The 14,887-nt window shown below is 43.7% G+C and overlaps 1 protein-coding gene across 1 annotated transcript in view; it reads right to left on the bottom strand.

Moving 5' to 3' along the window:
- WDR49 (WD repeat domain 49) overlaps positions 1–14,887 on the bottom strand; it is a 125,163-nt gene that overhangs the window by 24,521 nt on the left and 85,755 nt on the right. Inside the window, exons 13-17 of the mRNA XM_077348499.1 lie at positions 11,797–11,943; positions 10,167–10,354; positions 8,161–8,361; positions 7,659–7,849; positions 1,310–1,419 (exon numbers count right to left, since the gene is read on the bottom strand). Coding sequence (XP_077204614.1) covers positions 1,310–1,419; positions 7,659–7,849; positions 8,161–8,361; positions 10,167–10,354; positions 11,797–11,943 — 837 coding nt within the window. The remainder of the gene's footprint in view (positions 1–1,309; positions 1,420–7,658; positions 7,850–8,160; positions 8,362–10,166; positions 10,355–11,796; positions 11,944–14,887) is intronic.

Below are 14,887 nucleotides of genomic sequence, written 5' to 3'. Positions count from 1 at the left end.
GGCCACTCTAATGCCTGTTCATATCTGATGGCTGTCTTTTTTCATCAGAAGGACTATACTAGCAGTTAAAGGGAAGAGGGCCATTTCTGCAGATTCCTTTGTCCCTCTGCAAACCACCCCCCCCCCTACATACACGCCCATTGTACCAGCTGTACTCCTGGGTTCCTGAACGCCAGCAGCAGCATTTCAGAGGACACAGAACAATGCTGTCCATGGCACCAAGCCACTTCTGGTAAAAAAATAAAAATAAAAATCAGAGGTGATATTGTAGTTTTAGGAATAACTAGACACTCTATGGTAAAACCAAAGAGTTTCCAGTGATTCCTAGATCTCCCTGTGTCACTTCAAGATACAGTGTTAACTGTGTGGAATTATGGCTCATCTCCTGCCTACCAACATCAGTTCCCCTCAAGAAAATCAGTGCTTTGGAGGGTGGATTCTATAGCATCATACCCACTGAGGTTCCTGTCCTCCCTAGACTCCAGGAGTTTCCCAACTTGGATCTGCTAACTCCACTCACCTTCCTCCCCCCGCCCCCGCCATACTCACTGGTGGTCAGGGGTGGTGGTGGCAACTCTATGTATTATTGTGAATGTTTTTGATTCTTTACCCAATTCTCATTTTGCTAGTGTTCCATTCCTGCTTAGTTCGAATGTGGTATTTCATTTATACTGTTCGCAGGAGGCTTTTTGTTTTCCACATTTATTGTTTGATATCTCCGTTCATTTTGAGCAGGCTCCCATGGCCTTTTGCCTCGGGGGAAGACTATCTGAGCCAGAAGAAAGAGCCACTTGTAGAGAGACGCAGTACGTTACAAGGTGTGTGTGGGGAAATAAAAACATTTACATATGCCATCCTTAGCACATTTATACTTATTGACTTCAATGGGCTATGAAAGGTGTAACTCTGCTTAGGACTGCAGTGCTATTTCCAAATAGCAAATATTCAAATAACTGAATACAGAGGGTAGGGAAAACAGCTTTTATCAAGTTTATTCGGCTTTGGTGCAGAATAAGGCACTTGAAAGCATCCCTCGCCTTCCAGAAAACCCTCTCTCATTCCTAGGTTGGTTTCATCTGATCGCACCATAGGGGCTACCATACTTATGTAGCCACCTTTTGGGGCCACTTCCTTCCAGGAGCTGTTCCCTGGCCTAGCCAACATCCTTTTCCAGGGCCAAGGGGAGTTGAAGGCATTCCTTTTAACTGCAAGCATTGGCAACTGGAAAGAAAAATCAGGGCAAATGTGAAGCTCTGAGTCACAGCAACGAAATCCAAACATCACTGCATATATTGAAAATGTTGCGTACCTGTTGGCTTTATCCCAGCTGTTTTATTGAAGAGGGTGCATTTTCTTCCTTTCTGGTTCTGCTTCTCTTTATACTTTCTACACAGTATGGTGTTGTCCCATATATTCACCCTAGGTGAGCACAAACAAAATGCAAAGAGGCATTTCTCTGGTTTCACTGAAAGATTCTGCCTTTAGCTGCAGATCTCTTGCGTGCCAAGGATCACGGCTTATCAAAATCCCCGCACATTCAGAGTTTACTACTAACAGGATAATAGAGCGGCAAGGTCGGAAACCAAATGGAATATTTATCCTGAAGTGGAGTTCACTAGCCACGCTCCTCCACTGATTCAGCTGGGCGGAAAAAGATGAATGAATTAATGGAAAGAAACAACGATAATGTTACTCAGGGCCACTCGACGGTAAAGCATCCAAAACGGTACGATATCACGTCATAATGCATCCGACATATTAGAAAATCAAACTGCAGAGTTATTAACTGAAGAAGCCGCAGTCTCTCACTGCCATAATTAGTAGCTTGCAGTGCAATCCAGTATTAAGTTATTAAAGTCTAAAGCTCATTTAAATGAATGAGTTAAAATGGAATAACCCTTACATTGATGGTTACTGGTTAGAACAACATTTCTCAGCTTTTTTTTTTACCATTGAGAAATCCCTGAAACATTCTTCAGGCTTCAAGAAACCCCAGAAGTGGCGTGATCCTGCAGAATATGGTTGGGAAACATAGCTGTGTACATGCCCACTTGGGCCCTCTTCTCCCCCTCCCACCCCTTCCAGGCCCATTACTGGCCATTTTTTGGGGGGGGGGAGTCGATGTGACCATATATCATCATATCACCTGATAAATGTTTAACAAATTTTAAAAATATGTTAAAAATTAATTAACTCTCATCCATTCAGGAAACCCTTCCAGGGGCATCAAGAAGCCCCAGGGTTTCACAAGACCCTGGTTGAGAAAGCTTGGGTTAGAGCAGGGGTAGTCAACCTGTGGTCCTCCAGATGTCCATGGACTACAATTTCCATGAGCCCTTGCCAGCGTTTGCTGGCAGGGGCTCATGGGAATTGCAGTCCATGAACATCTGGAGCAGTGGTCCCCAACCTTTCTGAGGCTGGGGACCGGCAGGGCATCGGGCCGCGCATGCACGATGCGCGGCCCGGCCCTGATTCCCTCTCCCCGCCCTCCCACAGTAAGAAGCTTCCTGGGCCACAAGCTTGTGGCCCGGGAGGTTTTTTACTACGGGGGGGGGGCGGGGAGAGGTAGCCGCGGCCCGGCGCCATGGCCTTTGCGGCCCGCCACTGGGCCGCAGCCCGCAGGTTGGGGACCACTGATCTGGAGGACCACAGGTTGACTACCCCTGGGTTAGAGGGTTGGCTAGGATTTGGGAGACCCAGGTTGGAATTGCTGTCTGACTGTTCACACTGGGTGACCTTGGGCAAGGCATACGCCTTCAGCCTAATCTACATCACAGGCTTGTTGTGAGGATGAAATGGAGAAGGGCAGAATCCCCATTGTGGAAAAAGTGGGCATAGATTAAGTAAATAAAATATATAGTGTTGCATTGTTCATCGAAGAAGGGGAGGGAGGATGATCGGCATCCAGAGAAATAATTGTTAATAATGTGAACACAAGCTGTTCATTGCAACTGCAAATCATCCAACTACTTGCAGAGTATATGCTAGTAAATTTAGGACCCCTGGTCACCCTTAGGAGCAATTTTAGTATCTTTAAAGACAATTGCTCCTTGGCAAGGTCGCTAAAGTTCAGGACAGTGTGCTTTTTAACCAACAAGTTAAAAGGCAGGTGATGAGTTAACTAAAACATTTGTATCATCCTTTGGCTAGCCAAACTCATTGAGAAGATAGTTGAGAAGATGGCAGAGTGATAGGACTAAGCCAGAGAAGAGGGTCAGAATACTATATATGGAGCACCCTTTAACGTAGTTGGCTTACAGTGCTCCAAATTGGTTCAATGCCACAACATGGGAAAGGGCATGGGTTGACAGCAAGAGGCCTGTAAATTGGAATATGGGAGGCAGAAACAGTGCTGGCTGTGATGGCAGGGGATGCAAATTTGGGTCTCTCGGATCCTAGTTTGATATTCTAACCTAGGCTTTCTCGGCCAGGGTTTCATGATATGCTGCGGTTTCTTGATGGCCTTGGAAGGGTTTCCCAAATGAGTGGGAGTTATTGATAAGGTGATATTACCATATATGGTCATGTTGACCCAATCCCCCCCCCCACCAAATGGCTAATGATTGGCCTGGAGGAGGTTGGAAGGTAAAATATTCAGTAAAAAATATCAGAAGTGACATGGGCAGTTTTAGGATTAACTAGAAACACTATGGTAAAGGCATAGAGTTTCCAGCGATTCCTAGAGCTACCCCACATCACTTTTTTTCCAGGAAGTTTTTTTGTTTTTCATGTTTCTCTTGGCACTGCTCAGAGAAGGAAGAGGGCTATGAGAATGTCCCACCTCTAATCTGGATATGTGTCCAATTGGATTTATTTAGGTTTGGGACAATGATCCCAGTCAAATCAGGGTCCCATGCACAGATGTTTTAAAATGCTGGACACTCCATATGTGGAACTCTGAACCATTTTAGTTTGTTTCAAAGTTGCATAAAGCAAAACATTCATATGTTGCAAGTGTGAAGCCCTACAAATATATTCTACTGGAAATAGATTTAGTGCCTTCTTATTTTACACCCAATATGAAAATCATCTCATCTGTTCATGATATTTGACATATTTGCATATTTCTGGGGAGGAAAAATAAAAGCATGCCATACTGGAATGGGGATGGAGCTATATTTGCTAGGTTCCCATTTGTTAATTTATTCCTACCCACCCCTCAACCAGTCTCTGAAGTTTGAGAGTAGATAGATGTAAATATATATATTTAAAAGAGAACGATCCGAACAGATGTGCCCAACACATTTTCAGAACCAGCTTTTATTTTAGAGAGGTGGGGAGTAATGAGAATAACAGCTGGAGAAAAAGAAGGATCTATATCAGGGGCAAACTGTATAGTAACTGTATGCAACAGGTGCATCATAAATTCATCAATATCAGTGGGCCAAATTGTCTATTTTCAAAAGTAGATAGGATTTCCAGGTCCCTTCAGGCAACCAGAAAGGGATAGGAGGTGGGAGTGGGAGTGGGAAGGAAGCTCTGGCAGCGTGGAACACGCCAGAAGTGCTGTCTTCATGCTGTGATATTGCAGTGATGCTCTGGTATTTGGGCAAAAACTCTTTGGTAAAAATGGCTTCTACCATAGAAGTTTTGCCGAAATACCAGAGAACTGCCTGGATATTGCTCCAACAAGGCTCTTGATATGTTCTTAAGTCCTTAGAGCCATCATCATTGCCCAGGCAGAAGAACTGGTTAAGTCTAACCCTTAAAGGTCTTTTGACCTTGCCTGGTCAATAGGGCAATATCTTCTCTCTGCTGTACTTGAGATCCTCACTCAAGCTAACACGTGGCCTTCTGGATCCTGGCCTACAGAATTAACAACCTGCAGGTTTGGCCTGGAGTTCTCCCATAATCATAACTGATTTCCATCCCCAGGAGGAAATGGCAGCTTCAAAAGGTGAACTTCACGATATCACACTTCTCCTGAGCTCCCACCCCAAATGCTGCCCTCCCCAGGGAAGGGGCATCAGCTCAGTGGTAGAATATCTGCTTGGCATGCAGGATGTTCCAAACTCAATCGCTGGCAACTCCAGTTAAAAGGTTCTGGTAACAGGTGATGAGAAAGGCCTCTTAGACCCACTGCCAGATTCGGTAGATGGCATTGACCATGAGAGATGAAGAGTCTGATTCAGTATAAGGCACCTTCTTGTATTTACCACCCTCAAATCTCCAGGAATCTCCCAGGCCAGAGTTGGCAACCCTTTGGAGAACCTACCCCAGAAGTCAAGGTTTGGTTACAGAAACCCACAGCTCCTCTGAGCCCTGACTGTAGCTTCCTCACGTTGTAGGATTTGCTGCCAAAACAATAGGGCTTCTCCAATCTATTATTTCTGAATAATCCCAATTGGCCTTTCAAGAAGTCCCTATGATCTTGGAAGGCAAGCTGTGGTAATACCCAGAGCAAATGCTGATTCTGAAACTGGCAAACTTATTGGCCCATGGAACCGACTGAGCATTGCAGGTCAGGCTAGATTTTTGTTCCGCGCAACTGCACCACACTCCTGGCAGTCGGGTTTATCAGGATTATCCTCATGAGCATTATGTCTGCGTGTGAAGGTTATATTCTTTTGGCCAAGGTTATTAAAAATGTTTAATAATACAAAAGCTTCATTATGTTACATCAAGGAAGTTATTTAAAACTGAGGAAGCACTTAGCCGGAGTTTAATTTTACTGTTTTTATGCTTGGGATAGTATGCATTACAGAGACTCATGCAAGATTTATGCATTTTGCAATATATGAGCTCACTCAGAATCAGCCTCACACCTCCAACTTCTCAGTGTCGGAAATGCAAAATTAGAACAATTTGTAATAAAATATCGGTATATCAAGCCGGCATGTTATGAGCAGCCCTGTAGCTTTTAGTTGTGTTGCTGAAGAACTTATAACCTTTTTCCGCACAGCTGGAAACCACAGGGTATTAGAATCATGAAGGGAAGCAGATATTATCCCAGTTCCTGCAAATGATCCCAGAAAAATTATCCCAGTTCCCCACCTCCATCTGTGCATTGTCTTCAACAGCAATAAGCCACTGAATACACAGAATTAAGGGGATACATGGAGTTAAGGTACACAGACTCTTCTGCACAATGGATTAGGCTGTGATCACTGCTTGTTTGTGCATGGGTCTAAATCCTGCTTTTGCACAGAATCAGGCCCTCAGTTGCCCCACAGCAAGGGAATGCAGAGAATCCATGTTCCCTTTTTGGCTGCGGGATATACCATTGTGTATGTCAGGGCTGGCCCATATGTGAGGAGGAAAACTTGTGCCAATCCCAGTCAGGCATTGCTCCCTCCATGTCCCCTGCAAGCATCACTTCCACCATCTACCCTTGCAACCTTTTAAATAAATGTCTAGTGATGTTACAACATGATTCCAAAGTAACAAAACATCAAAAAATTATTTTGGACTAGGAGGGATTTGGGGAGTTCTTGCCACATGCCAATGATTGATGAGTAAAAATGGTGGGAAATTTTGACTTCCTGTCCTTCAGTTATCCTGTGTATACACAAATTCTGAGGTCAAACTGAGCGGAGAGCGGGGCAAGGGTTCTCACTGTGGTTGTTGGAAAAGATCTGCCAATGAGGGCCAATCATCTCAAATTGCATGCAGACAACTCACTCCCTACCTGATTGCCCCCTCCCTGAAACATTCCCCCAATAGGAGATATGAGATCACCCTCATCCAGGAATGGCCCGTTCTGGTAGTTTAGTCCCAATCAGGAGGGAGCTTTTGGCCAGGAAAGACTAATAAGGAGTTATCTTTCTGCCTCCAACTTCCTGTAAATTTCAGAAGTTTACTGGGTGAAGTAATCTACAGACGTAATCTACAGATGTAATCTACAGCGACCAAGGGCCCCTGCTTCCCCCCCCCTCAGAATTCAATCAATAAGCCACCCCCCTCAGAATCCCATCAACAAGCCCTGGACCTGTTTGTATCACAACTGTTTACTGTTATACTGTGTTGTGTTGGTTGCAATTGTTGGTTATCAATGTACATGTTCTACAGACTGTTTTATGTAAGGTTCTCTGTTATAATGTAAACCGCCCTGAGCCTCCGGGGAGGGCATTATATTAGCATGATAAATAAATAAATAAAGAAGAAGAGGCAGGTCAGAGCATGCCCTACTGCTAGTAAGTTACCTTGGCCTCTTTCAGTTTGGTGGGCATGGGGGGGAGCTGCCTCCTGGCACAGCCTTTATGTACCTTCTGGTTGTGGGAGGCCCACAAAAGCCTCCCTGCTGGTCCTCTGGGATCCAGGGCAGCCAGGAAAAGCCTCAGCTCTGGGAATGTTTACTCATGAGTAAGTCATGTGAGGTCTACCTTCCACTTTTCTGTTTGAGGACCTTTAAAGAGTGATGCCAGCATTTCTGACATGACAAAAGATTAACTTCTTAGCTAGTTCCAATTTTCAAAGCAATTTGTTGTAGCAATTAGAGATGTAGACTAGACTACATGTCCCATTAAGGCTTTGTTAAAAGGACAAGACTTTTTTTCTCCAGGTTGTTGGCAACCCCAAGGAAAGATAGGATTTTTCAAAATGTAAAATATTTTCTACAGAGACAAAGCTAAAGATAACAACACTGCTGTGTCTCATTCTTAATGGCCTACTCTCTCAAAATGTGTCACAGTAAATCACCTCTCAGAGAAATTTCTTACGTGTGTGAGAAGTCTTCTTTATCCTCTGTAACAGGTACATCTTGTTCCACTAGATTAGGTGGCTTCTCCTCCTCCACAAAAGGCACAGAAGCAGAGCTGTTCACTTTGATGTCATTCTCCTCTTTTGCCTGGTCCTTATTTTCACCTTTGGGGTAGGACGGGACATAATTTCCAATCCTCCAGTGTCCTTCCTTAAAAGGAACATTGTACAAAACCCATCAATGGTAGCATCATGTAAGTGCAAGGTAAGAGAATGAATTGCAATCCAAGAAGTCCCAATTCCAGTCTCTGAAACAGAATCATTAAGGCCAGGCCATGGTTTAGTGGTAGAACTTCTTGGCCTGCACAAGGCCCCAGGTTCAATGCCCACCATTTCCACTTAAAAGGATAAGATAGGAGGTGATGGGTAGATCCCTCTCAAATGGGCTGGTTGACAACAGGTTATTCTGCAATGGCGATGAAAAGAATGCAAATAAACAGAACACAACAGCAGTCTTCCTACCTGCCCAAATGTTCCAAAAGGCACCCCATAAATGTCACTCAGAACAACGCTGCGATCCGTCGAGGATGACAGGATGAAAAGGCAACTGTTTCGCGCGCAGGTTTCCAGGTAAGTGACACTGTCCTCGTGCGGCTGGAATGATCTTATCATAGGTGGCGGCTGGGTTGTTACCATGTTTTCAGCAGACGAAAGACAATAGCTCTGGTGGAAGGTACAAAAGAGAAAAGTCTTGAAACTAGCAAAGGAAAAGGATGAGTTGGGAATCTTTGTGTGTGTGTGGCGTGTGTGTCTAGAAGCCACGTAGCCATTCTAAAGTGGGTTAGTAAGTCATGTTTAGACACACGCAGAGCGAAACAGCCTATACCAATAAAGTCCAGTGACACCTTTAAGACCAACAAAGATTTATTCAAGGTGTGAGCTTTCGAGTGCAAGCACTCTTTCTATCTCCCCCCAGTCCTTGTACCGTGAAGCTGAATTCAACAATCGTTTTCGCACTCAAAGCGTTTGGTGTTGGGAAGGGGTTGGACATTTTAGTTGATAAGGAGGTTTCCCCAGACTTGGCAAGGACCCCCTGAAGAGTGATGGTAATTGTTTTCTCTTCAACAAACCACTTTATTTCCCTAAATGAAGTTTGGTTATTGAGAGGGTTTGACCTATCTCACAATTGTGCTATCTGACAAAGCTGCAGTCTGTGAGCAAACTATGTGAGCAAAGCCACTCAAATGGCTCTTTCCTAATCAAACGTTGCCTTCATGATGGGAGAAGAAAGTGATTGGGAAAGACCCAGTGGGTTATCAGCCTCACCATGCATGGTGTGGTATACAAGACGAGCTCCACTGGATCATACAGAGGTCCATTTAATCCTGCATCCAGTTTCCTTCAGAAGCCAGCAAGATGCTTCCAGGAAGTCCATAAATAAGGAATAAAAGACAGCTGGCTTCCCCCATTCTTAATCCTGCCGCAGCTGACATTCAAAGGTTGACTGTTCAGAGAAGGCCTCATAACCAAGAGCCATTGATAAAAATATCTTCAATGACAATAATTTAAGAACAGTTATACCAGTCTGTGACTTCAACCTACAACAGATGTCTAGTGCCACCTTAAAGATAACAACATTTATTCCAGCATCAGAGTTCCTTTTTTCAAATAAACACATCTGAAGAAATGAAGTCTGATTCATAAAAACTTTATAAAGTTATACAAACTTTATAACAGGGTAAATTCTGTTAGTCTTAAAGGTGCCACTAGATTTCTGTTTAATTGCCCTAACTCAACAGGCCATATAATCTTTGAACTATATTTATAGAAGAAGAAGAGTTGGTTCTTATATGCTGCTTTTCTCTACCCGAAGGAGGCTCAAGCGGCTTACAATCCCCTTCCCTTTCCTCTCCCCACAACAGACACCCTGTGAGGTCAGTGAGGCTGAGAGAGCCCTGATATCATTGCTCGGTCAGAACAGCTTTATCAGTGCTGTGGCGAGCCCAAGGTCACCCAACTGGCTGCATGGGGGGAGTGCAGCTCGCCAGATTAGAAGTCTGCACTCCTAACCACTACACAAAGCTGGCTCTCACAAACAGCCACCACTAGATATCATGCCTTTGCTGAACCTGAGAGACAGAATTGCACTGGCTCATCTAGACCAGGAGTTCTGCCATGGTAGCCACCAGCATCTTTCCTGGTGCTCATTAAATATTTTTAGTGGACGGGACCAGGTGGGCCTTTTGCCCAGCATTGGGCCACTGAAGATCTCATTAGCTGTTCAGGTTTTACAAAGTTGCTTCAGCAGCATCTGCCACCACAGCAGACTGAAGATAAGCTCTGTGTGTTCAAGAAAATATCAATGAACACTATCATTTAAAAAGGCATCCTATTGTACAGACCTTCTGCCTGAAATGGAGAAAAGTTGCTACAAGCAGTATGGGTGACCTCCCTCCCTGAGATTTTATGGATGACTCTGGCTATTATTTTAATCCCAGCTTTCTCTCTTTTCAAGTGTTTCCACTTACCTCTACGCTCCATATTTTCACCCATCCGGCCAGATCCCCTGTAATCAGGTATTGGCTTGCTTTATCAATTGTCATGATAATGGATCCTATTCCACCATGAGCTTCATACTCTCCCAATAATTGGCTTTTCTGTATATTCCAAAACCTAACATAACCAGCAGCTCCACAAGACACTAAATTTGCTCCTCCTAAAACAAGAAAGGAGAATTAGTTGGAGGGTTTCCAGTCCTAAAAGATCATTGGATGGCCTCGGGTCTCTCAGCCTATCCTGACTCACAAGATTGTAGCTAGGACAAAATGGCCTGCGGAGAAATCTGAATGCCTCTCTGAGCTTATCTGAAGAGAGTCAACCCCCCCAAAAAACAACAACAACAACAAAGAGTAGTAATGTACATGAATGTACTTAGCCCTAAGAGTTGAATCTTGTACCAAAAGAGTGGTGCAATTTCTTTCCTCAGCTTATCTTGCAAAATGCAATAGTTTTTACAGAATCAAAAATGATTTCCAACTATGAACAAGCTCATTAAATTGTACGTTTATTTAACTTTAGTGTTTATACTGCACCTCTCCAATGGAGTGAAATATGGTTCAATCCATGGAGTCACCCATCTTACCAGAGTTCTAGAAATGAGAAAATGGTCTTGTGGAACCTGGGACTATGAGATTGTACATTGTGATGCAATTGCTTGGCAAACCCAACATCCGCTTGTCAGTTTTATGTACTTTATAGATAGACAACAAGGAAACCTAAATTACTTCAATAGATTTCCCAAATCTTAGAAGTCAAATCTGCAGAAATATTCCAGTTTGCCTTGGGGGTGGGGACGGCACACCAGTAATTGGATTCAGAAAAAACATCTGGAAAAAGCAGCAGAGAAATGATTTTATACACTCAGGATTAGCAGCTGTGAAACTCCCCAACTGAACCAAATTTCGCCACGACTTAACATCCTGCAGTGCTCTGCTAGCTCGCCCAGGATATAAATCAATACTCTGTCTGACTTTCTGCATGAAGGCAGCCTTCTGCTACAGTCTTGTTCATTTGGGTTATTGGAACTCACTGTTGATATCGGACATAGTTAACTCAAAGCTGCCCAAAATAAGAAGGGGCTCTCATATGCTGCAGGCCATACATCTTAAATGCCTCAACAGAGTCTGTTTCTTTCTATTGGAAAAGGTCTCAGCTATCAGCAGGCCCTCTTTGCTCACATGGAAAGCAAAGTGCTAAATCTCAGATGCACTTATTTTACTTTTGCATTTGTTTGCCCATTGAGTAGGGGGTCCCCTACAGCAGGGGTAGAAAACCTGTGGTCCTCCAGCAAATGCTGGCAGGGGCTCATGGGAATTGTAGTCCATGAACATCTGGAGGACCACAGGTTTTCTACCCTTGCTGTAGGGGACCCCCTACTCAATGGGCAAACAAATGCAAAAGTAAAATAAGTGCATCTGAGATTTAGCACTTCTGGGAATTGTGGTCCATGGACATCTGGAGGGCTGCAGTTTTACTACCCCTGCTTTAGGCTGTCCTGCATTGAACAGGAGGGCCCCTTCCAACTCTATGATTCCATTACTTGAATCTCGTTTTCCTCCCGCAGACCAATACGGCTGCCAACCTGAAACTATCCCATACCTGTTACTGACATGTTCTCCCGGGCTTCCAGAAAGCACAGCCTAGTAATGGCACAGCAGTTCTCTGAACCAGTGATGGAGTAGCGTGGCACAGAAAACGTGCGTCTCGTAGAGGACAGCCTGCCGGTAGAACTCCCTTTCTTTGAATCTGCAGAGGAAAGTCACGATTACAGTCTGGGAAAGAAATACATTTTTTTTATTATGCCAACAATGTCTATAATCTATAAGGATATGCAAGCTTCTCTTTCAGCAGCTGCCTCCCCAGAATCCCAAACAAGCTTTTGTGCTCCTCTGTGTTAAAATAACCTGTTCAGAGAGGTTAGCATGCTGAATGGGAATCCCTGGGGAGAAAAACATATGTGAGTCAGTGGCAATTTCCTTTTCAGTTAATTCTTTTCCCCAAAGGCAAAGGAATACAGCCATGAGGACTGGGGACCGGCACATTTTTTTAAATGGAATCTAAGTCCTTCAAGAGCTAGATTTTTAAAAAATGCACTGAAAATGAATCATGTTTATCTAAATGGAAATGCTCAAGGCTTATTATTGTACCGTATCGACAAAAAGCAGTGGAAAGTCTTCCAGTAGTTGCGTTTACCAAAAGGAGTCTTATGATGCCATAAAGAATAACACATTTTTATTCTAGCATAACCTTTCATGGACCCCTTAGTGTGAATTTCTGGGAAATATGCAAATTCCATGCACAAACCATTTTACTTTGACTATGTGTTTGTGTGTGTTTTAAAAAATCTAGATACAAGTAAAGCCACATTAGGGGTTTAAACAATGTAAGGCACCTGTTTTTACAGCCATTTCTATCTACAAATAAAATTTCCAAAGGGGGACAATGTGAAACACTTTACGGTTCATACCAGGCACGTGCTCTCAGAATCTTTCATAAATTGGACATAGAAAGTGATGGGAATCAAGGCCTGTTTGCATTAAATGGTTGAAAGGATTATTAGCTTGTGTAAAGGGGCACATGATTTGGCCAAGATCTTGCATTTTCTTTCTGAGATTAGAAAGAGGGACACAATGGTTTTTGGGCTCTTGGTTGATGATATCTTAAGGTTGCAAAAGTTGGTTTGAGAGAAGCATTGCCAACGTATTTCCTGCCTTACTGTTATTTCTGGACAAGCAGGTCTTTGACAGTATTCTCAGCACAAGCTTAATTTGACTCAACCATGCACATGCATGCATTTTACTTCCCTTGCCTTTATCTGCACAGCCTGAGGAAGGGACCCCCACTGGAGCTCCCATAGTCCCCTTAGGGGCCCACAGACGCCTGGTTAGAACCCTTAGCCTAAGTTCACAGAAACACATTTTGGAAACTCCTGACTTCATGAAACCTTTTACCCTCTACACTGATGCATCTAGACTGGAGACCAAATCAGGTTAAAGGTTTTGGTGCTAACCTTTAAGGCCCTAAACCATCTGGGACTGGTGTATCTATGGGACTGTCTTTTCTCTTTTACTCCCCCAAGAGCACGAAATTTAGGGTTGTGCGATTCAGCTGCTGAAACAGCCGTTCCCACCCGTTGCAGCCAGTGCTGCGCTGCGGGGAGGGGGGGAGGGAGGCGCGGGTGCCAGCGCACTAGTTGATGCATGCACGCAGGCACAGAGCTCTGCACCTGTGTGCATGCATCAACCGTCACACCAGCAGACACGCCTCCCACACACACAGTTTAATAGTACTAGGGAGGTTGGCAAGGAAGAGTGGGTAATTAGGTGAAGACTCCCATTTCAGTCAAGGAAAGGGGATTGATCTGATGAGAGAAGGATTTCCCTACTCAATCAAAATAGGGAGATATCTCCAAAGACTAGAGAGCAGGTGTTTAGATGGGAAACCATCAAGTTATACCAGGGTCATGATACGGAGCCAAGCAATGGCAAACCACTCCGAACATTTCTTGCCTTTGAAAGCCCTACAGAGTTGCTGTTAGTTAGCTCTAATTTGGCAATTTCCAAATTAGCTCTAATTTGGCACCAGTTATATACATGCAAATATATATGATCTTAGCTGCAACACAGTATGAATGTTGGCACACAGATTAACTGGAATGAACTTTGCTACCTTCTCTCTCACACACACACACACATACACACACACATACGCACACACACACACACACACACACACCAAACAGGATTCCTAGATTAGCTAGTTAAGAAACATGTTTGTATGAAGTAAAGGACCAGTCAACTTGTACAACTGCCACTCACAGATATCCAGAATTAACTTTAAACCAGGATTTCTTCCTTACACTTGGGGTGGGGAGGAGTAAGGTGCATGCACACACCTGGCAACAAGCCAAATTCATGCACATCCTAGATTCATGGCAGCTTGAATATAGATTGAGAAATCTATTGCAAAACATGTTCTGGTTTTAATCATTTGCATGTCGCTTAGCTATTAATTTAGTCCTAATGTGGTTTCAATTGTTTGTACAGAATTCTGGTTTTATACGTTCATTCACTTCAATGGTGGCCTATGGGTCAAACCAATACATTTTATTATTGCTGCTGCCTCATGAATCGGGATAAAAGCTTATGAAAGATGGCCTTGTTAGAAGGCAAATTAAACCACCAGCTCTTGAGCCTTTTTCTAAAAAGTAGGCAAGTTTGTTTAGGATATTGCAGGAGGCCTATTCTGAGGAGGAAACTCTTGGGAAAATCCATGAATTTTACATGTGCAGGTCTCCCAATAATAGTAAATGGCAACTTTTTATTTTCTTTTTCAAAAGACTTTTGAGTTCTGTTGTTTAGCAGAGTGAGCTGCTTGGATTCTATCTGCTACAATTTGACTGAGGACCATAGCCTGTGGCATGTGCTTGCATGTGCATTTCACGTTATGGCCACGATTTAAAGAGCGACTTTCAGCACTTCCAATGGCTTGGGTGGTGAAATTCTTTTACAAACAAGAGAACTGAAAACTGAATAGCAGAATCTCATGCCCAGGAGCCTCCATTTAAAAAGTAGTTCGATATGAAGAAGAAGAAGAAGAAGAAGAAGAAGAAGAAGAAGAAGAAGAAGAAGAAGAAGAAGAAGGAGGAGGAGGAGGAGGAGGAGGAGGAGGAGGAGGAGGAGGAGGAGGA

This window comes from Paroedura picta, chromosome 8, assembly GCF_049243985.1.
Source record: "Paroedura picta isolate Pp20150507F chromosome 8, Ppicta_v3.0, whole genome shotgun sequence".
NCBI classification, from domain to species: Eukaryota; Metazoa; Chordata; class Lepidosauria; order Squamata; family Gekkonidae; genus Paroedura; species Paroedura picta.
This window is presented reverse-complemented; position numbering and strand designations above follow the sequence as displayed.